This window comes from Crassostrea angulata, chromosome 6 (genome assembly GCF_025612915.1).
Source record: "Crassostrea angulata isolate pt1a10 chromosome 6, ASM2561291v2, whole genome shotgun sequence".
Taxonomy (NCBI): domain Eukaryota; kingdom Metazoa; phylum Mollusca; class Bivalvia; order Ostreida; family Ostreidae; genus Magallana; species Magallana angulata.
The window spans coordinates 48942568-48966462 of NC_069116.1; the positions used below are offsets into that span (position 1 = coordinate 48942568).

Below are 23895 nucleotides of genomic sequence, written 5' to 3' on the forward strand. Positions count from 1 at the left end.
ATAAATAATATAATCATTAATATATTCATTATTGATATGATATATTTGAAACATGTAAGGACAGAAATCAAACGACATCCATACTTCTGAAAAGGTCATTGTGATTGTTGTTACAAGGACCAATTTTTTTTTATTCGGGCGTTCATTTCACTTTGATGAAATGATATACAATTTAAATTGTATACACCGATTTTACTTATTATAACTTGGCCTAGATACAAGTTGAGTTTAAACTAAATTGTTAATGTGTCTTCATTCCCTGGCGTATCATAGATCATGTGGGTGACGGAGTTAGGTTCATAAGTTATGATTGCACGTGTGATAAACGTCGTATTCAGAGGGCTTATTTGAATAATAATAAAAATATTTTTGTAAATAATTTTATAAATTGTAACGTTTCATGTTATATTTAGTGATTGCAAATGATAAAAACCGCAAAAAATAATTTGCAGAGAAACGCGGACTGTTTTCTGCATATGGTGACGGAGTTTGGGTACTCGCGATCGGGGATACTAGATGTCCCTCTGCGCAACTCAGTTGAAAGTAATAATATAACTGTCATTTCCCGACAAGAAAAAATATTAAGCAAGGGAATTTTTAATTAAGTGAAAGAATAGCGATACTTAGTGTGTGTGTATATATATGAAAACAATCAGATTTCAGTACACGTGTTTTTTACAGAGAATTTCTTGAGAAACGCTAAAGCTTGCAAAGTTATCTTAAAGTGAGTCGAAGTATTCAACGAGTCTTTGTGCAATTCCATTTTATATGTACATGTGACACGATTGATTTATAGGAAGATCTTCTCGTTTTAGCAAGATGAGGGACTTTTCATACATGTACATGTAGCAACACAATGGACAGACCACACTAGTGCTTTTATTAACAGCCTTGATAACCTTGATAACATGTCTAAATGTTATATGAATTATAACATCATTACTAACTCAATTGATTATGCTACAGTTTTTGTAGATTTTCGCAGGGGTCTAATATGTGTACATGTACACAGTACAAAGTACAAAAAAAATTATGCATGTTATTCAGGAAATACAGTTAATGAACTTACAATACGAAGATGAAGAAATATTACAATCTGTAATATCAATCAAGAAATAGTTAATCTAGATAGTCACTCAGTATTTAGCAAAGCAATAAAGTGTAATATGAAAGCTGAAGAATGTTGTAAGCAGTTTGTCTTTCGTGTTACTTCAAGTTTGAAATAAGAAAAGGGACGTACGGTAAAAATAAGTACATTTGTAATTTTTTCTTGGCGTTGATCGGATCGATGACCATGAGAAATATAAGACACGCTATACTGTTGATTTAACATGTTATAGGACCTTTAATTTCTATAATCAGAAATGTCCTTGCTGTTGTCCTCGTTTTTTTTTTTACGAATGTTGACAAACTCTTCGGTCTTCCGATGTAAAATAGTCCGTATCTATGGAATAAAATCGATTAATTGCTTTTCTGATTTTTTGTGCTTTAATGCAGTTTTTACATCAGTCTTTACTCTAAACATGTCTACATCAAAATATACGCATGAAATTATTGAACTCTTTTGGTATGCTTCAGTCAGATTTAGTAATTGTCCCTGAAGTGCCCGAAGAATAATTATTTTTTTCCAAGGAGGCGGTCAGCCTCCCTGAATGACACCCTATGATCCGTGCATTTCAAGGATTCATTGAAGGGGGAGGGGCAAAAGGCTGAGGTTTGGGTCGCCTTGCGATTACCAAGCTACCAGTTTAAAAAAAATGCTTTTTAACTATTCTTGCAAAACTGGACATAATAAGATTTCAAGATCGATATCGATGAATTGAAACACAAAAACTGGATTTCATTTTGATCACAGAGAGGGGGCACTTATCTAATTAAAATTACACGAGCAATGACCATTTACAACAAAGAGCGAGATGAAAGGTCTAATTTTAATTAGATTGAGGTGGCACGCCCCTCTAAATCGGTCCATACCATGTGTGCAAAAGGAGGGTCCGAAGCGGCCGGAGGTCTGAGGGCCGCTTTGAGGCCCCCGGTGGATCCAGGGCAAAGCTCTAGTGGGGGACCAGGGGGCAAAGCCCCCGAAAGCTGCCTGGGTTTCAGGTGCTTAAGACACTTTTATGAGCTATATACATGTACATGTATATTATACATATACTCGACATATTCATAAAGAAAGATAAAAACTACAAAAACTGATTAGACGTTCTCTTTCTAAAGATCTTATATATATATATATTTTTAAATTTGATCACAAAAGGAGGAGCTCTAAAGTCGCCAGTGCAATATCTACATGTATTAAAATACGATGTGTGTCGCACGCATGCACGACCCGATGCCATATCGTATTTTAATGATCAAAACATCAGCCACAAACACACATAGACACTCTAGTTATTCGTATTAACATGAATATTCTCTATTATATAAAATAGAAAATAGCTTATCGATCTTAATTCCTAAAAGACTTTCATTTACTTTAGATCATTTTCTGAAAAACCTTCCATTCGGCTATTCTCGGACGATTCCGTACTACAGGAATAATAAGGAATAATCCGAGGACAACCGAAGGCTAGGGTTTTCCGCCACGGATAAATCGAAAGTAGGTTTTTCAGAATCAAGATAGTCACTGATAGTACAGATAAAAAGATATTTTTGGCAAGGATATGCTACTTGTGTTTTTACAACACAACTATAGAAATCGGCATTAGGATAACACATTAGGATATCACAATTAGAGGGGAAAAGGAAGCGGAAGGAAGGAATGATTCGAAAGGTGAGTATAAAACTTACACTACTTTTTTTAGAAGCATAATTTATGCAGTCATTAAAATAAGACCTTGCATCTCGCTGTTTTGGGTTATAAACCCACTTTTTATTGAATTTTTATTTAAAGACTTATATTAAAGGGACTTGGACACGATTTGACTTAAAATTTTCAAATTTTAGTTTTCCATTTTCAATGTTTATACTGATAAATATAGAAGTTTATAATGCTATATCAAAATTTAAAAGTCAAATATCATGTTATAAGCAAGTTACAGAGTCCATAATTCTTTGTTTTGTAAACAAAGCTCGAATATTGTCATTTTTACATATGTCTTGTATTGGTGTAAGTTTCAATCAAATGTATCTTTTTTTTTGTTGATAATAGTGTTTATGAAGATACTGAATTAGTTTAAATTGTTTTAACATATCATTTTGTCTAAGAAATGGCAATTCTCTACATTACATTTTTTGTAAACAACTATAAGACTCGAGCTTTGTTTACATAACAACCAATTCTTACCTCTGTATCTCTCTCGTAACTTGAATTTAACATTCAATATTTTGGTCAATCATTTAAAATGCACCAGTAAACCATTTTATACATTAAAAATAAAAATAGAATTTTCGATCTCAAATCGTGTCCAAGTCCCTTTAACTGATTAAAATAATTAAAACCACACTGAACCAGTTTCGCTTTTCAAACCCTTTTCTGGTAGCCAGGTAACAGAACAATCAATCCAAGATTCCTCTGACTCTAACCCCAGGGCTGCGTTCAAGATCGTAGCTGCTACGTAAGGCTATGTAGTTCAACGATTAACTAACCTAGCAGCTACGTAGATATTTTTAGCCTAAATATTTTATGCTAAGCATCAAAATACTGTAGTAGTTTGGTCTTTTACACTACTGTATATGAATATATTTTGACTTCGCGTTGTGTTTTTACATAATATTTAACCCAGATAATTTTGAGTCCGCCTGTTAAGGCTATTAACAAGAAGAAAAACAGAAGAATTTGATAAGTTGAAAATATAATTTATTCGTAATTAAACAATAATTAATTACGAGGAGGAGCTAGTGTACCTTAATTAGTGACCAAAGTAAATAACGAAAATTTAAAGAAAAAAAATAATTTCCAAAATAAATATGGAATTTGAGTCAACTTCAAATTGCCACAAGGAGGGCAACTTCGTACCTTGATGCAAGGTTCAGAGAAGAAGCCCCGCACACGAATGTGCTCGGGTTTATATACTTGTTAAACAATAGTGAACATTTTTAACAGAATTGGCCAATAAGAATTTACGTTTTATAATAGATGAAACAGAAAATGAATAACGAACCCGATGAATTTGTAAATAATTTAAGTAGGTACTACTACAATACAATATGGCCACCTTAGTAACCACTTTGTAAGTAAACAAATATGAAATCTATTTACTTAGTGATATTTTGTTCATCTTTTAGGTTGTAATGAATTTAAACATGTATATTTCCGCTTGAAATTATCCAATTATATCGATGTAATAAGTCTTTAGTTGAATATTTCCAACTTCAAATCTGAGACCTAGCGGCTAATTTAACCTATAGTCTGTCCCGAGTTTTTGCTTCCACCACTTTTTGCTTGATATTTCAATAATAGTAAATACCTTTGTGCTCAAACTACATTAGGGATGGGACAATCCACCGATGCACCGGTGCATCGCGGTATTTATTTTGACGATATTTGGATCGATACATTTACCATTAATACAACGATACCTTACCGAACTTTTTTTATTTTTCAAAAATATCCGAGCTTCATATATCGGCTATTTTTAGTCCGCGCGCCTAATATGAAAGTACAAATATGGCGGAAAACCTCGTAAAATTGTCAAAACTGTTAGGAAGCTAAATATGGAGTGTGGAAAACTTTTGGAGTACTTGTTTATGAAAAACTAGTGTAAACGAGACTAAAGTAATTTGTAAATTGTGCAACGCTCATTATGAATATAACAAAATAACTTTGGACATGCGGTAATACATCGGCAGGTTGAATAAATTTTAAACTTTTATTCATGTTTTCATTTAATTGCAATGTATCGTGATATGTATCGTATCGCATCTCATGTATCGTGATATGTACCGAATCGGCTCAGTACAGTATCGTCCCAGCCCTAAACTACGTTCATCCACTAATATGAAAAATGTCCAGATTATCTGTTTTGAAACGCCCCCTCTACAGCTTCAGGTTTCTATACACATCCAAAACTTGAAAGTCTATGGAGATTTTGCATTGCATCAGCCATTAATAAGCCCGGATGATAATGTTAAAAAATTCCCATTACAAATCTCAGTAAGAAAATTGTTTTCGTTCCTGTGAAATTTTTTGAGTGAAAAGGGATAATTGTTCAATGAAGATATCTTGGATATATTCCCTTTCATCGATTTCAATTGTATTTCTTTCACAGGTATGTGTATTTCTATTAAAAATCATCAAAAATTGATTGAAGCAATAACTTGGGACAGACTATAGCAGTCCATTCAATAGACCTAGATATCTACGACTTAGTGGCTAGGATAGCTGCTATGATCTTCAACGCAACCCAGGGCTGCGTTCAAAATCGTATAATATAATGATAATCACAAAAATTATATCATATGATAGTGTAAAATATATGTATTGTATAATATGATTTGATTATGTATAATATGATATTGCTTTATATAATATATAATTTTGTCACATGATATTGTATCATATGATGTTGCATACTATGATTAGATACATTATTGTTTCAAATTATATTGTATCATATGATACAATATCATATATTGTATCATATAATACAATATCACACAAAACATTATTATATGATACAATATCATAATTTAAAACATATTATATTAAATTTACTGACCATGTATAAACCATATTAGGTCAACGACAAACTAACGATTAGGCCTAAGAAAAAAAATTGTTTGTTTCCGCTTTCCCGACCGACCCTAGCTTTTACCCCCCGACTCAAAACTTTTTAAAAGGATTTTTGATGGAAAATCGTTTATTTTCGTTTTTATCCGATTGGAAAAAAAATTACTCAAAATTTTGGTCACAAAAACGCTTGAAGCAGTTACTCTTGTCAAATCAGTGTAACTCAAACGTTTTGTTTCAAAATGGCTGTATGTTTCCATGTGTTGTAGATTTTAATAATGCTCTCATTGTTGGCAGAGGAAGAAACTGATATATAATATCATTTTTGTGTTTTCTTAAGACCAGCTTAATAGTCAGGAATGATATTAAAAGTATTTCTCATTTTATACCATTCAGCAGTGTCAGTACCTAACCGGCATGTATGGATACTGCAATATTTAAGGGGAAAAAAAAAAATTTGAAAAAATAAAAATAATTTCCAACCGACCGACCCTACTTTTTATCAGCATGAAAGCGGAAACAAACTATTTTTTTTGTTAGGCCTTATATTGTAACGATTATATCTTACCGACTGTCTTTTTTTAATGATAAAAGGTAAAATTAAACAATGGAAATCAAGCTTTTGTATTCATATTAAAAGTTTCAATTTGAGTACGAAACTTTACGTCATTATGCTCTAAAATGATGTCATAATGCTCAAAGGGGGTGATATTTTCTACTGACTATGTATGGAATATACATAGTCTCCATGTGACTGCTTTAAGCCAATGATTTTCTTACAATTTAGCCGGAGGTAAGATATAATATCATTCAAAACAATATCATATGATACAATATCATAATTTAAAACATTATATTAAATACAATATAATATTTTATGATACAAAATGTGTTGTTTATGTGATATTGTATCATATGATACTATATAATATAATGTTATGATAATGTATTATGTGATGAAATACAATGATTTTTAACATGATACAATACCATATATTTTATGATACAATAATATATTTTTAGACAGTATCATATAATTGTTTTATTTTAAATTACAGTGCTATATTGTATCATATGATATATCATTTGTCTAAATATTGTATAGTATCATAGGATGCAACATCAAATATTTTATCACTGTTTTGATTAGAATTATAATTTACAAAACCATATGGAAATTAATGTTTGATTATCAAACAATATTTTAACAAATGATTTATGACATTGTGTCAGTGTAAAAACCACACAACAGTATCCATGAATATCCAAGATCATTAATTATGATTTTCATACAATATGATAAAGGTGGTCTCATAAAGGTGCTGCCCCCTTTTCTCTCATATGATTTATTTTGGGGTCAGCTTAAGTCCAGACATTTGGCTATTTTTGTTCAGGTTAGCAATATGGCCCCTGGGCCTCTTTTTTATGGTACAAGGCAAGCATTATTTTTGATATTTCTGTACAAAACTATTTTATGTTTATTGTGAAAAAATAACTACAGTATAGTTTTTTTCCACAATTAACTGCAACAGTTAATATATTAATAATTCTTAACCTTCATGGTTGGATATGAAATTAAATGATTAATGGTATCTCTAATATCTTTATATATGATAAAGTAATAAACATGTCAAACATTTTCAGATATGAAGTCTGATTTATACTGGATAGCTGCAGTATCAAGGATCAAGGCTTGTCTGTGTTTGTATTTAAAATTGGTAAGTAAAGTTCAATGTTTTCCCGTTTAAAACAATGCAAAGTTAAATTTTAATAATACAACAGCAATTCTGGTATACCCTGACTAATTCATATGTTAGTTTTCTCGGACATCACAAATTTTGGTGCATACACAAGCTGACATTTCAACATAGCATTTAGTTTATATGCTATGCATGAACCTCGAAGTACATTCAGTGTTTAAAGAGTTTTATATCAGTCATGTGTTACCAGTGTTTAAGAAAAACAGAAATTGCAATTACTAGTATAGGAGTTAATTATGTTCAGTCTCCCTAAACCTTAACCAAAATCCAGATTGATATTTTATGGTTCCACACTAATCTTAGTTAGTCACAAACTAATAGATTTTATGTCAGACTAACAAAATTTGTCTAGTCAGTTCGGTCTTACTAATTATACCATGACAAACAGAGTTTAGGGGTATATTGGTTTCACCCAGTCCGTCTGTCTGTCTGTAGACACAATTTTGTCTTCCCTATAAATTTTTTTGAGGGTAGACCTATTTGGAGCTAGATATTTTGAGGAAAGGCCGTATCGCTTGCCCTTTTTATTGTGTTAGCTGATGAGATAGGTAACAAATAACATTTTCCCCGAATATTTTGTCATGAGGAATACAAACTGATTTTTAAGAATGTTTTCCCCTCTATAGTGCTATATAGTGAAAACAATTACCGGTGTGATACCTTAAAGAGTGTTGATGTACCGTATTTTTCAAAAATTAGGTTGATACGGTTTATTGGGCGAAGGAGGCCGTTTTTAGCCAGAAAATAAAAAAAAGTAGAAATAGGTCGACTTCAAAGAATTGGTCGAAAAATTACCGCTAGTTCTAATGAATAAATGGTTTAAACCAATAACGTTATCATATAGTAGCCTTTAATCTTATTTCACAGTTTTAAACAAAAGGGAAATAAAATGTATTTCTTTAAAACATCGTAAGAAAATGTCTGAAATTGCATCAAAATTTTCAAACCAATTTATTCAGTACGGCCAGTTTTAATTTAAGATCGTTTTTATTACTTCCGTGCCATGTGTACAAACTGGTGTTAAACGGGGGATAGTAACCTAGCCTGGAGGCATGACTACGGTAGCACATGCCACCCTGTGTCTCTGTGTGACTTTTTACTGTGTATATACACACGAGTCAACCTCTGATCTTATTGAAGCCTGCGGGCATGAGTAGCACGTGCCAAGAGTTCAACTGTGTATAAACAAAGTAGGCGCTACCCAGACTGATTTCAGAGACACCTTGCTAAAATTTCATCAAAAGTTTTATGTTGAATATACAGAAAAAAAACTTGTTCATGTATTCTATTATGAAAACAAATTAGTTTTTTTTTTTTTTCTACCAGACGATATTTTTCCCCCGTAATTACCCTTTGTACGGTTCTCATTATACTTTTACCGCGCAAAATCGATTTCCTGTTTATCGTAAGCACACGATCAAAATGCATGACAGCATATAATAATGATCGAAAGATGATTCAGTCAATGATATAAGTTAGAAATGTAAGAAGAAATAAATCTATTTACATTTAATTTTGTTTAAATGATAAATTACTACAGTAAATTGATTAAAATCCATACGATTTTTACACAGAAATTCAAGCAGTATTAAGTAAACAGTTTTATTAGAGGGTTGCATAAATTTTTGCAAAATTTCATATCAAATTTTCCAACAAAAAAAAAACCCATAAACTGGGCGAAGCAATGAATAGGGCGAGGTCCACGTGTCAGGAAAAAAAAGTATCGACCTAATTTCCGAAAAATACGGTAAATAAAATTCAAAATTATTGATATGATTTTAGTGTTTTGGAAATTTTAAATATTGTTTTCATATAATTTTAAATTTTCCTTTTTACATAGTATGCACTGTGCAAATTATGATAATGTTAACAAGCTAATTAAAGAAAATCATAGTCCTATGGGATCAATTTTCTGAGATATACAGTTGCATTGTGCTATAGGAGAAAGTGAGGATTTAAGTGTCACAAACCTTTATTATTCAATTATATATTTTAGTTTCTTTAATTGAATTCATATTAGTCCCTTTGAAATTAGCCTTGCTGGAGTGTTAGTCCCATTAGGACAGTACTAGTTAAAAGTTCTGTTTAATAAATTTTATAGATTATTAATGTAAAACCATGACTGATTTTTATGGCGTCGAGCGAAGCTCGAAAGCCATCTAGGGATCGTACGTCCGGAAGTTACATTTTTAGGAGCCAAACAACTCAAATGAGTGCAAAGTTTTCGTATGTGTTTGAAGAAAAATAGATGACATACTTCAATTTCGAGCAGAACTGTACGTCAACAAAACAAGTTTGCAGATTCGAAATGGTTGCCGTCTTTAAAAATGTTTACATTTTATTGAAAACAATATGTCTCGGTTTCAGCGGATGAATACACTAGCACCGAGACACATGCGATAGCTGGGCTTACATACTCAATTTGGTTATGAAATGTACTAGCCTGCAAAATAGATTATTTTGTATCCATATCGAAAATTGACAATGCACAAATGTTTGATCTTGTAGAAACAAAACTTCCTAATCGAGCGATAAGTACATCTACAACCAAAAGTTATTTTAAACCAACTAGTGAACTACTTTCACTTTGTAAACAACGTGAATGGGTGCTTTCTTTTATCTACCCCTGATCTTTTCGGCCCGTGTCATTTGGATCCTTGTGAATTTTAGATGAAATTGATAATAAGAGACAGAGTGGTTATCAGCAGTATACAATATATAGAATTAAACACAATAATAATTTTAATATTTATTTCCATATAAATAGAGAAAAAAAATCAAAAAAAAAATTTTAACTCCTAAGATATTTCTATAAACTTAAATTTTCAATTGAAATTCAAAACTTTTTAAGAATTAGGTGAGCAAATTTGTAATGAATTGTAATTTTTTAGTTATGTGATAAGTAACATTTTCTATTTTTTTTTTTTTTTTTTTTCGATAATTTATGGAAAACAAAATACCAGCTTTTGAACTTGGTAATTTTTTGGCAAAATATTGCATATAGGGTACCCTCATTGTACGGATAAGTCCTCCTACAGTTTTCAAAATAGGAAGTTGTTCTTTTGCAGATCAATTATACAAATATTAGAGGTATGCATATTGCTAGGATTTTGATATTCGATAATTTATGAAAAAAATACCAGCTTTTGAACTTGGTCATTTTTTGGCAAAATATTGCATATAGGGTACCCTCATTGTACGGATAGGTCCTCCTACAGTTTTCAAAATAGGAAGTTGTTATTTTGCAGATCAATTACACATATATCAGAGGTATGCATATTGCTAGGATTTTGATTTTCGATAATTTATGAAAATAATACTAGCTTTTGAACTTAGTCATTTTTGGCAAAATATTGCATATAGGGTACCCTATTGTTGTACGGATAACTCCTCTTACAGTTCTCAAGATAGGAATTTTTTCTTTTGCAGATCAGTTATACATATATCAGAGGTGTGCTTATTGCTAGGAGTTTGGTTACTGATAATTTATGAAAAAAAATTGCTTGGATTTTGGTTACTGATAATTTATGAAAAAAAAAAAAAAAAAAAAATAAAGTCATTTTTTGGCAAAATATTGCATATAGGGTACCCTCATTGTACGGATAACTCCTCTTACAGTTTTCAAGATAAGAAGTTGTTCTTTTGCAGATCAATTATACATATATCAGAGGTGTGCATATTGCTAGGATTTTGATTACTGATAATTTGTGAAAAAAATACCAGCTTTTGAAGTTAGTCAATTTTTAGCAAAATATTGCATATAGGGTAACCTCATTGTACGGATAACTATTACTACAGTTTTATAGATAAAAAGTTGTTCTTTTGCAGATTAATTGTACATGTATCAGAGGTGTGAATAGTTTTAGGATTTTTATTTCTGATTATTTATGAAAAAAATGCCAGCTTTTGATTTAAGTCTTTTTTTAGCAAAATATTGCATATGGGGTACTTTATTTCACTGGATATGGGTTGACATGGATTATGGATAAAGTTCGCATATAAAAAGAAAACCCGGTTAGCTGTCACATTAACAGCTTTTCACTTGTTTTGATAATTATTTAGGTTTTTACTCTTCAAATTAACTTTAACTCGACGCCATTGTGGCCCTTCAGGCCTTTGATTTAATTGGGTTTTCCAAAAAAAAAAAGTGGTTATTGAAATGGTGAGAATGTTGGGCAGTCGAGTGGGTGGGCGGCTGCCAAAAGGGTACTCCTATTGTACAGATAACTCCTCCTACAGTTTTCAGGATAGGAAGTTGTTTTGCAGATCAATTGTACAGATATCAGAGATGTGCAAGATGTGCATATTACTTGGATTTTGATTTTTGATAATTTATGGAAAAATAGTTTTTCTTGGCAAAATATTGCAAATAGAGTACCTCATTTCTCTGGATAGGCAGTGTTTATTAATTCAGGGTTGACAAATGGATTATGGATACTGTTCACACAACAGAAAACCTGGTTTGCTGTCACATTGACAGCTTTTCTCTTGTTTATAGTATAGTATCTAGCATGATGCAAATTTATATGATACATTGCGGTGATTCTTGGAACTGCTCAATAGAGTTACTGAGCGAAAACAACAGGGGTATCCAGTATGGTATTGGCGACTTGATGTTTTCTTCGTCAATGGGATGTCCAAGAAAATAGGTGACAAGCGCACATGTTCACAACAATACCTTTAATAGGGACGCTTAGGTGATTAAAAAATAAGGGTCAAACGAATCTTCTGTGAATTGTTTAATTTTAAAAAAAATTGTGTTCAATTTATTTGTCATAGAGCGCTTAATAACATTTTTATAAACTGATTTTTAAAGAATGTTTATAATGAAAAGAACATGGTAGATCAAGGCTTATCTATTGCTCATATCTTTGTATATCGTCTGTAATGGTTGCATACACTGAGATTAAGTGAATACACAGCCCATTGCCATCTCCTAGATAGTATGATACTAAACCAGTGCTACACCTGTAAAAAAAAACATGCCAGAAACCAATTGTGGTGTATAAACCAATTGTGGTGTATAATATGCACCCTTTTCTCACAAAGAATAAATTCTAGTAAAAAAGTGTGTATTAAGAAAAATATGGTGATGCATTTTAGTTTATTTTTGATGGACAAATAAAATTGCCTTTGGACTAGTTAAAGTACACAGGCTTTAGTCCGGCTGGACTGCTGTATAAAAAAGTCAGTGTCAACCCATATTTTCAATGGTCAAATATTTTTACTTCTTTGTTGGCAGATTTACCGATACAATGTTTCATACAACACTGAACAATTATATATCTTACCTCCTGCTAAATTGTAAGAAAATCATTGGGGAATGAAAATCACTTCTCTGTAAGCGTCAATTCATTGTAAGCGTGTTCGCTATAACCATGTTTTACTGTATATTTACCAAAATCTTACTTGTTTGGAAAAGCATCACCTTCCCGATCCTTTAGGTAGCTTTGTTTTTGAAGGGGTACTAATTATAACTCGAAACTTAATCGAAAAAATTTACATAGCCAACTTAAAATATGTACATGAATCTAACCTTGCTCTCCATACGTAATATTATACACAGGGATGGGGTCAATTACAATGGAAAGTAATTAATTAAATTACAATTACTTCCTTAAATTCTTCAATTAAATTACCATTACCATTACAAGAGTTTTCAAATGTAATTAATTAAATTACAATTACTTTGCAAATGTAATTAATTAAATTACAAATTACATTTTGAAATTCATAAAAATTTAATAAAACTGTGATTTATTTACAACACATAAACATCTAAGGACGTATGTCTATAATGTGAATAAAGTTTCATCATTATCAAAATACTTTGAGACACTGTTTGAGAATTTGCTAACTACTTTGATAAGTAACAATTTTTGGAAAGAAAAAATATAAATTTGGTTTTATTGTTTATTTTAAAACGCAGGTACCAGTAGTCACAATATGGAGGTGTCTCATACCACCTTAATATTCAATAAACATTTGAAAGTCATATCCCCTAACCTACACCTATCATGTCAACTCAAGTATTTCCTGCATGCAAAACTATTAAATGAAAACTTTCTCCTTTGCATTTTTATACCCTATTTTTTTTCTTTGTAAATACAATGCCAAATTACAGGTTAATCTCAGGTAGAGGGCAGACTATAATTGTTATCAAAACACAATTCACACCTGTTGTCCTCTACCTAATTATCCAATGTTTGCAATAAGGGAACACACCCTGTGGACATGTTAGGCATCAAAAACTTGGAAGCCATGCATTTGAGCTCTATGCATTTTAGGCTGCATGACTTGATAGTTTATTTAACACTGATTTTGTTCGTAAATTAAACATGATGTTTTAATCTAACTCGATGATGATTGACACCAATTTTTCTAATAAGAAGGGAAATAAGTATTTAAAAAAAAAGAGATCAAGCAAATCATCAAATACATGTTCTTAATTAAATTTGGGAAAATTATGATTAAATATTGAATCACTGAAAAAAATTCATTCTGAAAAATATTTAGTATGATATATATAATAATAGTTTAATGCTTTTTAACTACTCTTCCTAACTTGATCTTGTACCATTGATAGTGTTGGGAACAATGGGTAGTGGACAGCTTCATATTTATATGTACATCAGTGTGTAATTGAAAGTAATTGAAAAGTAATTGGAATTACATGCCTTTTTTTCAAGTAATTAATTAAATTACCATTACATGTAATTGAAAAATTGGTCAATTACACATTACTTTCAATTACATCAAAATTTGTAATTAATTACACTCAATTACCATTACAAATTACCATTACCCCATCCCTGATTATACAATGATTAAACATAATTATAACCATGAAGCTAGAACTTTTTTTTGTCTTCCACAAAAATTAAGGGCTTTTCGACAGCCCCATTATCCTTTTTTTATTCAAATTTTCAAAAAAATTAATCTCCAATTCTTTTTCAATTTTTTTTAACGCCTTGTTATAAACAGTTACTTAGATAGGAACTTATGAGTAGTGCAATGTGTAAAGAAAGATAACTCCAGAACTTTACAGGTAACTACACCTCTAATTTCGAGAGGAATATTTTCAAAAAATCATTTTAAAGTAAGTATTCATTAATCTTTAGGCCTTTCAAACCCCTATAAGGAGTCAAAAAGTGGCCCCTCGGACCATAATTTGTAGATTGCACACTTTATTCTTCACAAGAAACTGAAAAGATTTTTTAAATCGGATAAAAAGTAAAAAAGTTACAGCTAAAGGGCTGTTTTGAACGTTGGCCCCTGCAGATCCCTAATTTTTTCGAATTATCTACCCAAAACTTTTTCCGGTCTGTGCATTGTGTGTGTTATTGTACAGTTGAAATATTGTAGCATTGACTTGAATACCTTTTGAGAAAACGAATGACGCGTGATTTTAATTTAACACTGAAATTCCCATAGACAATTTTCACCGACCTATAAAACCGGAAGTAGTCAACATTTTTAAATGAAACTTGATATATATGTTGATTACCTCTATGTAAATAATATTCAGGCATCATATAAACTTTTAAAGGTCATTTGAATTTTTTTGTTTTTTCATTCCCCCTTTTCTAAAGTTTTGGGCTTTATATCTCAGAAACGGTGAGAGATAAAAAATTGCCTACGCTTACAATTTTGTACAACTAGTTATGATGAAGGTAGTTAAAAAATTTGAATGCTCTACATTAAAAAATAAACAAAACAGTAAAAAGTTTTAAAGATGAAAATAAAAATCAACAACCATAAACTTTTCCTTTTTCTTGTCATTGCAGGGGTAACAGAAGATGGGCCAAAGTCCTACCAAGGAGCCAGATAAGACAGAGAGAGTAGAAACCAGATCTATGACAACAGAAAGACAAAGAAGCTCTGATTATTTCATCAGAGAATTGCAAAGTTCTCAAATAAGTACTCCTATATCTCGCACCTCTGCATCCAGCTCTGGAGAAGCAAATTATAAGAGAAGATACTCTATGGAAGACCAACATTTGGATCAGTTGTTGGTGGAGAAAACCAAATACAAACCGATTGATGTCAATCAAACAAGAGAACACAAATTGATCACTAGTGTACCTTTAGATTTATCAAGCCATGAAAAAGGAAAAAGAGGATCTATGCTTGACAAAGCTGTAGACGTGAGACAGAAAAAAGTTGAAAGAGGTTCTGTGAACTCAAAATACAGTGATGCAGATAAATTATCTTCAGCTAAGCAACTGAATTTTAAACCAGAAGAACATTCAAGTTTATCCCATTCTTCCACTAGTAACAAACAATATGTATTTGAAAAAGGCACAGATCTGAAGCAGAGAAGTATTGCAAGTGTACCTCTAATGAAAAGAACCCCTGTTTCAAGGTACACAACTGTTCCAGATGAGACAATGCACTTGAAACAAAACAATGCAGACTTATTGCATTCTAAAGAACTGAAATCAAAGACTAGTGGACCTTTAGCTGTATCCAACAGTTCAACAGATAGCAAAACTGTGCTTGACAAAAGCACATGTTTAGAGCAGCAAAAGGCTACAAGACAATATACAGAGAAAAGGCTACACATGCAAAGCAATACACATGTTTTAACACAAAAAATGTATCCCAGTCAAAGCAAGACTGATTCATTTCCTGCTCATGAAGTAAAAGTAGAAAATGATGAACGTTTAGTCCTTCTCAACTTGTCTAAAAGGGATCAACTTCAAGCAACAAACAGTAGCAGTGACATTATAATAACAAATGGAAAGGAATACAAAATGCCCCATTATTACAAAGAGGAAGATTGTAAGCCAAAAAATGAAAAAACTGAAGGACCAGCAGTTGATATGAAACTGGCATCAAAAGTTGCATGCAAAGAAAAACCTCCAGAGAAAATTTTAAAGGACTTAACTAACCCTGGCAGTATGAGCAAAGGAAAAACAGTTCTAGTCATACCACCTGTGACTGGTACCTCAAAAAATATGTTGGATACTACTAAGAATAGGAAGATAGTTGAAAAAGGTTATGAAAATATGTTTTGGGCTGAAAATAGCCAAAGAAATGAAAGTAGAGAGGTTTCAGATGTTTTGAAAAAAACTGATTCACAATTTTTTGAGAAAACAAAGGAAATAAAATGTTCTTTTGATCCAACTCAAAGGTGTATAGATGGATTAGACAGTATAAGAGGAACCAGGCAAAGAAGTGAAGATAAAGATGACTGTGTATTTTTATTAAATACACATATGAAGGATCAGAAAGTGTCCGTTGACTCATCAGGGCCAAAAACAAAAACTCTCTCAAAAAAAGAAAGTGACTTGAAGGAAAACCTTAAGAATATTTCCAACCAGCTAGAAGATGTAGCAGTTACGAAAATCATTTTTCGTTCTGAAGGAAGCTCTGTAGTTGGGAAGGAGACAAAAAGACTACCTCTAAAAATGTCGGAAGTTAAACAGGCGAAATCACAAGGTATAAAAGATGAAAAAGGCAAATCAGAAAACAGTGTAGAGTCTAGAACTAATTACTCAACAACAATTAGAAGTGATCTTACCACCCTTAAAACAACAAACGGAGAATCTATAACAATAAGGAGTAAAGATAATACATGCCAGATGCAGAAGCCATTAATGGTAATGGAAAAGGAAGAAAAAAATGCAGACAAGTGCAATGTCGATGACGGGGTCTCTGGTATAAGTAAGGATGAAAAAGATTCAAAGACAGAAAAGTATTATCATAGAATTGGGACAACAATAAGCGCAAGAAAAGTGACAAAATATGAAATTGGAGAGCATGTGAACACTAGCCCAAGAGTTCTTTGTAGAAATGAAATTGGTGGAATTACTTCATCTGAAATGAGAGCTAATCTGTTGGATGATCAGGATCAAAATATCACTGTAAAAGATTTGCGACATGAAACCACTACATATGGAAAAGATGAAAAATGCCTTGGACTCTGTAACATTCCAGAAAATGTAAGAAGCAATCAGTTCCAGCAAACAGCAAACAAACAAGATATCTGCAAAAATACTGGTTCCTTAAATGAAGGATACCCCAAATCGAAGTCCCAAGGAAATAATTCAGAAAAAATGGAGGAACCTTTAATAAAAAACACAATAGTTGAAACCACAGAATATTCTGCTATGAAAAAGGAAAAAAATGATATTGCTGTAAAGAATAAAATATCAAGTATCACAACAAGTTATGAGAAATTTGAAGAAGTAATGAAATGTGAGCTTGACATGTCGCGTTCTGGTAGGAGAGATCTGATATCAAGCAACTATGGACGTAATCCTAGTCAACAAGAAAAAACAGGTTCTGATAATCGGGAAAATCCAAACATGAAAAGCAAGGAGTTTAAAAAAGTTATCTGTGATGCTGTGAAGAAACAGAAAGACTCTTTGACTGCTCAGAACGTAGAATCAAATACTATTACGAATAGCGCAGAGATAAAGGAAATAAAGAAACACGAGACGGAGCCTCCAGAAAGGAAGTCCAAACTGAGCAGCACGCCAAAGAAAGATACAGTGAAATTGCATCAAAATTGTAATGATCAACAAATGACAGATAGCAAAAATATTTCAAGTCAGAAGCAGCTTTTACCAGGAAAAATTACATGTGAAGAAGCCATAGAAGTGGAATCAAATGTGAAATGTGTCAAATCCAAAGTAACTGAAAACCCAAGGAATATTTACAAAGAAAGCAGCAGAAAAAATTCAACTAAATCTAGAAGAATGAAAAAAGAACTTTCAAGCGAAAAGAAAATGGATGGTATGGTGCAGAGAAATATTCCAAAAGTTAAAACGCCATTACCAAAATTGCCACACTCTGCTGATGATGAAAGATACAAGGGAGAGGAAAAGGATTTTGTGACATACACACTGACTGTTTGGAAGCACATAAAGGAGGAAACGGATTTCCTTGCTCATCTTGTTGGTATTGTCGCAGACATACGATTTCAAATCATTTCCCTAAAAAACGATTCCAAGAATGATACAACTACTGCCATGTTTCGTTTTAAAAGTAACGGAGATGCGAAAAAATTTCAGAGTTGTCTTAAAAGTAATAAAGACAATTTACCATATCGATACCATTTTCAAAGAGAAGGATTGTCCACCATGACATTTAAAGTAATAACCAAAAAGTCGCAGTATATTCAGGAAAGAACTTTAGAAGTTTTAGGATCACATCAAGAGAAACAGAGAGATACTGAGAGAAAGTTATCTGCGTTAAGCAGGGCTCCCAAGAAGAAATTTATTGAATTAGCAGCTTATGAGCAAAGGGAGGCACAAAAGAAAGCCTTTAGTGACAAACTAGAAGAACTGAAACGACAACAGACTGAGTTCCAGCTGTGCTTGTCTGATGTAATCCAACAGGTTGAATCATATAAAGCTGGAAATATCGAACCAAAGAAATTTGATTCTGTAATTAACAAATTTGAAGTAGAGTGTTCGCGATTAGAACAGGCATTGCCAATTTATGCTAAAAGAACAGAAATTATCGACACAATTCTTCAAAACCAAGTTTCAATAATATTAGGAGAGACCGGATCCGGAAAAAGTACACAAATTACTCAGTACATCTTAGAGTCTTCTATTAGCTCTTCTGGAAAAGTCATTTGTACGCAGCCTCGCAAAGTAGCAGCAATGAGTCTTGCACAAAGAGTAGCGTCGGAAATGAAATCAAACGTAGGTGATCTTGTTGGATATCAAGTTGGTATGAAATCAAAGCTATGCAACCACACAAAGGTTTTGTACATGACAGACCACATGCTTTTAAATGAGTGTTTAAAAGATCCATCGTTGATGAATTATTCTTGTATAGTGATTGACGAGGCACATGAAAGAAGCGTGTATACAGATCTTTTGCTTGGTATGATAAAGAAATGTTTGCCCCAGCGACCAGAACTCCGTGTTGTAGTTACTTCTGCAACCATTGATCCTGAAGTTTTTGTGCGATACTTTGGTGGACCAGACATATGTCCTGTCCTGAAGGTCTCTGGGCGTATGTTTCCTGTTGAGATTGAGTGGCTTAAGATTTCTTATGGCCCTGAGGTAGCTGATGAATACGAAATAAAAGCCATTGAAAAAGCAGCAGAGATTCATAAATCCGAACCTCCTGGAGATATTTTGGTGTTTTTAACTTCACAAGTTGAAATTGAACAATGTGCTGAGAAACTTGAGACATTGCTCCGAGGAAAGAAAGATCATTGGATACTTCCTTTACATGGGAAACTTCAAACAGATGAACAGAATTTGGTATTTAAGTGTGCTTCAAAGGGAAGACGAAAAATTGTACTGGCTACTAATGTAGCGGAGACATCTGTGACAATTCCAGGAATAAAGTATGTTGTCGATACTGGAGCTGTGAAAGAACTCTCATATGACCCAAAGAAGAAAGTAAGTGCATTGCGCATTGCAAAGGTCACCAAAAGTTCCGCTGACCAAAGAAAAGGAAGGGCAGGAAGAACAGGTCCAGGAAAATGTTACAGGATATATTCTCAAGAAGATTATGATGCAATGTTGCCGACTTCTATTCCAGAAATACAAAAGATACATTTGGGTCATGCGATCCTGAAGCTGTTACAACTAGATGTTGACCCCCTAGAATTTGACTTTGTACAAGCACCAGAAAAAATTTCTATGGAAAATGCTTTTCAGCACCTTACTAAGCTTGGTGCAATCGAAGGGGGGAAAATTGCTCCATTGGGGAGATGGATTGCAAAGCTTCCATTTGAACCTAATTTAAGCGTACTCGTTCATGACTCAATAGACCACAATGTTGGATTAGAGGGAATAATCATTGCAGCGTCATGCACAGTAGCAGGATCCTTGTTTTATCGAGGAGGTACGAAAGAACAAAAAGAAACATCGGACAAACATAAAGTTCCGTTCTGTCATAAACATGGAGATCATTTCACAAATCTTAATGTTTTTAAAGAATGGAACGCAGTTCATGAAAAACAAAAAGGAAAGTGGTGCAGAGATAATTCAATCAACGGGAAAGCTATGCGGAGCATTCGTGATTGTGCAAACGAAATTTTACATATTTTGAAAAAAGATTTGGACATCCACATCAAATTCGAATTTACTGATACTCATGTTGAAAGAATTTTGCAGAGACTATTGTTCAGATCTTTCCAGACCAACCTGTGTCATTATCTTGGTCACGAGAAAGCCGGATACTACTTCATAGACAAAAATCAGCAAGTAATTATGCACCCTTCGTCTGCATTCCAGTCATTAGCATCTTTTCCGAAGTGGGTTATTGTTGAGAGAGTAATGCAAACATCGCGAGATTTTGCTTTAAATATAACAGCCGTTGCTGATGAAGATGTCGAAGAAGCGCTAGTGGATGGTTCATTAGATTTTGACATTGAAGACGTAGAAAGTAGGCGTGTTGCCCCTATCCTAACAGAATACGTTGGCACTCATGGTCATAGAGAATTTGTAGGTCCACGATACAGCAAAGTGAGAGCTATGCAAGAAAATCTTTCAGTGCAGTGTACAAATTCAGTGTTCGTGATTGACGCAGATCGGGATAAAGGAGAAATTTCAATTTATGCACCAGTAAACACTAAGGACATTTCAACGTGTACACTGAAAACTGCCATAGACCCAATCAAAGAAAGAATTCGATCAGAAACCGTAGAGCACCCAGTGTTGCAAGATTTTCAGAATGTACGAATATCCATTGGTGCTGGAGGCCAAACCAAAGAATTACTCTATCAGGATGAATACAAAAATGTTTTTGTTTTTGGCGATCCCTCGTCATTTGGATCAAACGATGAAATGAAACAATGGTTTGAAAAATTTGGGCGTATCCATTCGTATATCCCCAAGTCGCCAAAAAATGACAATGCCCGTTACCTTGGTCAGATTATTTATGAAAAATCTGAATGCGCACGGAATGCAGTTATTGCTACTAGAAGAAACGAATTTGAATTCTCTGCAAAACCCCCAAAAGGAATAGGGAAATCGGAAGAAGCTGATTTACTGAAAGCTAGGCTTACTTGGTGTAGACGGAGATCTCGTGGCTTTGGATTTGTAGAGATTCTTAACAAAGACAAATTAGATGAGATCATAATAACTAGTGCTCTAAACAATATAACTGTAGGTGGAAAACGAGTTAGAGTGAAACCAGCCAGGAACGAAATGAACCCAGATGAGGAAAAAAACGAGTTGCATGTATCAGGTCTTGGTGATCTCGTAAATGAAGACATTTTGCGAGAGAGTTTCTTCCACCACTTCGATATTTCAGAAAATGACATAGGAAAAGTTAATGTCATACGAGAAAGAGTAAATACCACACCAGAGATGATGTTTGCGTTTAAAACGAAACTACAGTCTGCTTTCAGAAAATATATAAAGCAAAACATGTTTTTTGTGTCTGTGGTTGAACCCAAACCTGCTGATTTTACATACCAAGCCTTTGTTTCTTTTAAAGATCCCGAAGAAGGCTTTGATGCGTGTTCCATGCTTAAAAATAACCTTTTTATCGGAGAAAACGCAGTAACAGTTTCTCCTGAGATCAAGACCCGACTCTTTATACTCGCACCAGTCTATGCGCGAGTACAAAAAGAAATTGAGAAATACTGTGAAAAAATAAAAACGGAAGACGGAGGGAGAAGACTCACAATAAAGCAGTTGAAGAATGAAAACTTTGCTATTGATATTGACGCCGATAGCATTGAAAATATGGTTCACACAAGAAACAAGGTACAAAACATGCTTGAAGGTGAAACAGTAGACTTGGAAAGGATTCCGACACTTCGTTATCTTTTCACTGGAGATGGACAGACTAAAGTTGGAAAGATAATGAAGAAGACTAATACACTGATTTTGTTGGATCACAGAAATACTTCCCTGTCAATTCATGGAAAAATGAAAGAGAGAGAGATGGCGATAAGAAAGATTGAAAAGTACGTAGGGAAACTGTCTTCCTCGAAATTGCGAGTGTACGACTTAAAGGGCGAAACAAAGCCACCGGGGTTGATGAAGGTTGTGATAATGATGCACGGGGTGAATCTTAAAGGTCTGAAAGAGTTATCAGAGTTATCGACTGTAGAGTTGGACCACAGAAGTCATAGGATAAGGATGTTAGGGTCTGATGAAGCAGTTGATAAAGCAGTAGCAGAAATCGATGGTTTAATGAACCACCTGCGAGAAAAATGTAATATCCCAAACTCAAATCAGCCCGAATGTGGAATATGTCTTTGTGAAATATCTGAAACAGAAATATATAGGTTGGAATCATGTGGGCATCCTTATTGCAGGGATTGCATAAAGATGAATATAGAATCAGCAATGCAAAACAAAGATTTCCCCCTTAAATGCTGCCACGATGAATGCGAGATGCTTTGGGCATGGAAAGATTTTGTCAATATGACAAAACAAGGGTTCTGCAATCTTCAGAACATCATAACTTCATCGCTGTCTTGTTTTGTGAGAGAAAATAAAGACAAAGCGCGATATTGCATAACTCCAGATTGCCCTATGGTCTACAAGGTCAGTGCAACAGGGGGAAGAATTGTTTGTGGAGTTTGTAGAGTTGGTATGTGTAACAAATGCCATGTCGAATACCATAATGGAATGTCTTGTGCAATGTACCAAATGGAAAATGGAAATGATGGATCGGGTCTGCGGGAATGGATGCGGCGAGATCCAAATAACCGAAAACTGTGTCCAAACTGTTTTGCAGGAATCGAGAAGACTGGTGGTTGTCAGCATATGGAATGTCGAGATTGCAAGGTACACATTTGTTGGACATGCATGAAATTTTTCAGCTCTGGACCACAGTGTTATGGTCATATGGATAAAGAACATGGGAGTTTTATGTAAGGACGGGACTTTATATGTTAATAATGTATATTTAATATTTAAGAATTGCCTAATAACGGTAAATGAAACCAGTGTGATTGCGTGCACATTTAAACTTGTGTGATTTATTTATATATATAATGAATTGTGGTTCAGTATATACATGTATATTTGTTGTGGGAAGAATTACAATATGTGATAGTATATTTATTTTCTTCTTATACACTGTTATTTTGTTTTGAAGATTCTCTGTTCAGTCTAATGAATTTGACGTTTTTGAAAATGTCTGAAAAAATGTGGAATTTGATTCAACCTAGTTGTTTACAGAATGTTCAATTAAATACAACCGTATTTCTGAGTAATTAAAATATGAAATATTCCCTCTTGTGTTAATAATTGCTTGCTGTTAAGTGTTAAATAAAGTTTTGGAAATTTTCATACCTTATCTCTTGTCTAAACATTTATTGGAAAGTAAAAATTCATCGTTTCGAAAGGAAATTTATGTGCACTTATACAATATTCTGTGTGAGTTTCTTATGAATTGTTTTTCACTTCTATGTACGATAAGCAACGTCGTTCCAAATTAATTAGAATACGTTTATCCAAAACATATTTCCACTTTCATAATTATGTACAAACTGTTCATTTAAAAAGTGAAAGAATCCATCAA

At 33.2% G+C, this 23895-nt stretch overlaps 1 protein-coding gene across 1 annotated transcript; it reads left to right on the forward strand.

The window, feature by feature from the left end:
• Positions 1–2570: 2570 nt before the first annotated feature.
• On the forward strand, positions 2571–23663 carry LOC128187050 (uncharacterized). The gene is made up of 3 exons (XM_052857129.1): positions 2571–2776; positions 7319–7392; positions 15222–23663. Exon 3 carries the CDS (start codon positions 15234–15236, stop codon positions 23244–23246), a length of 8013 nt encoding a protein of 2670 aa, XP_052713089.1. The 5' UTR covers positions 2571–2776; positions 7319–7392; positions 15222–15233; the 3' UTR covers positions 23247–23663.
• Positions 23664–23895: the final 232 nt, after the last annotated feature.

Bases quoted from the DNA above. Each gene is read 5' to 3' on its own strand.
- LOC128187050 (XM_052857129.1), top strand. From the start codon at position 15,234: ATGGGCCAAAGTCCTACCAAGGAGCCAGATAAGACAGAGAGAGTAGAA.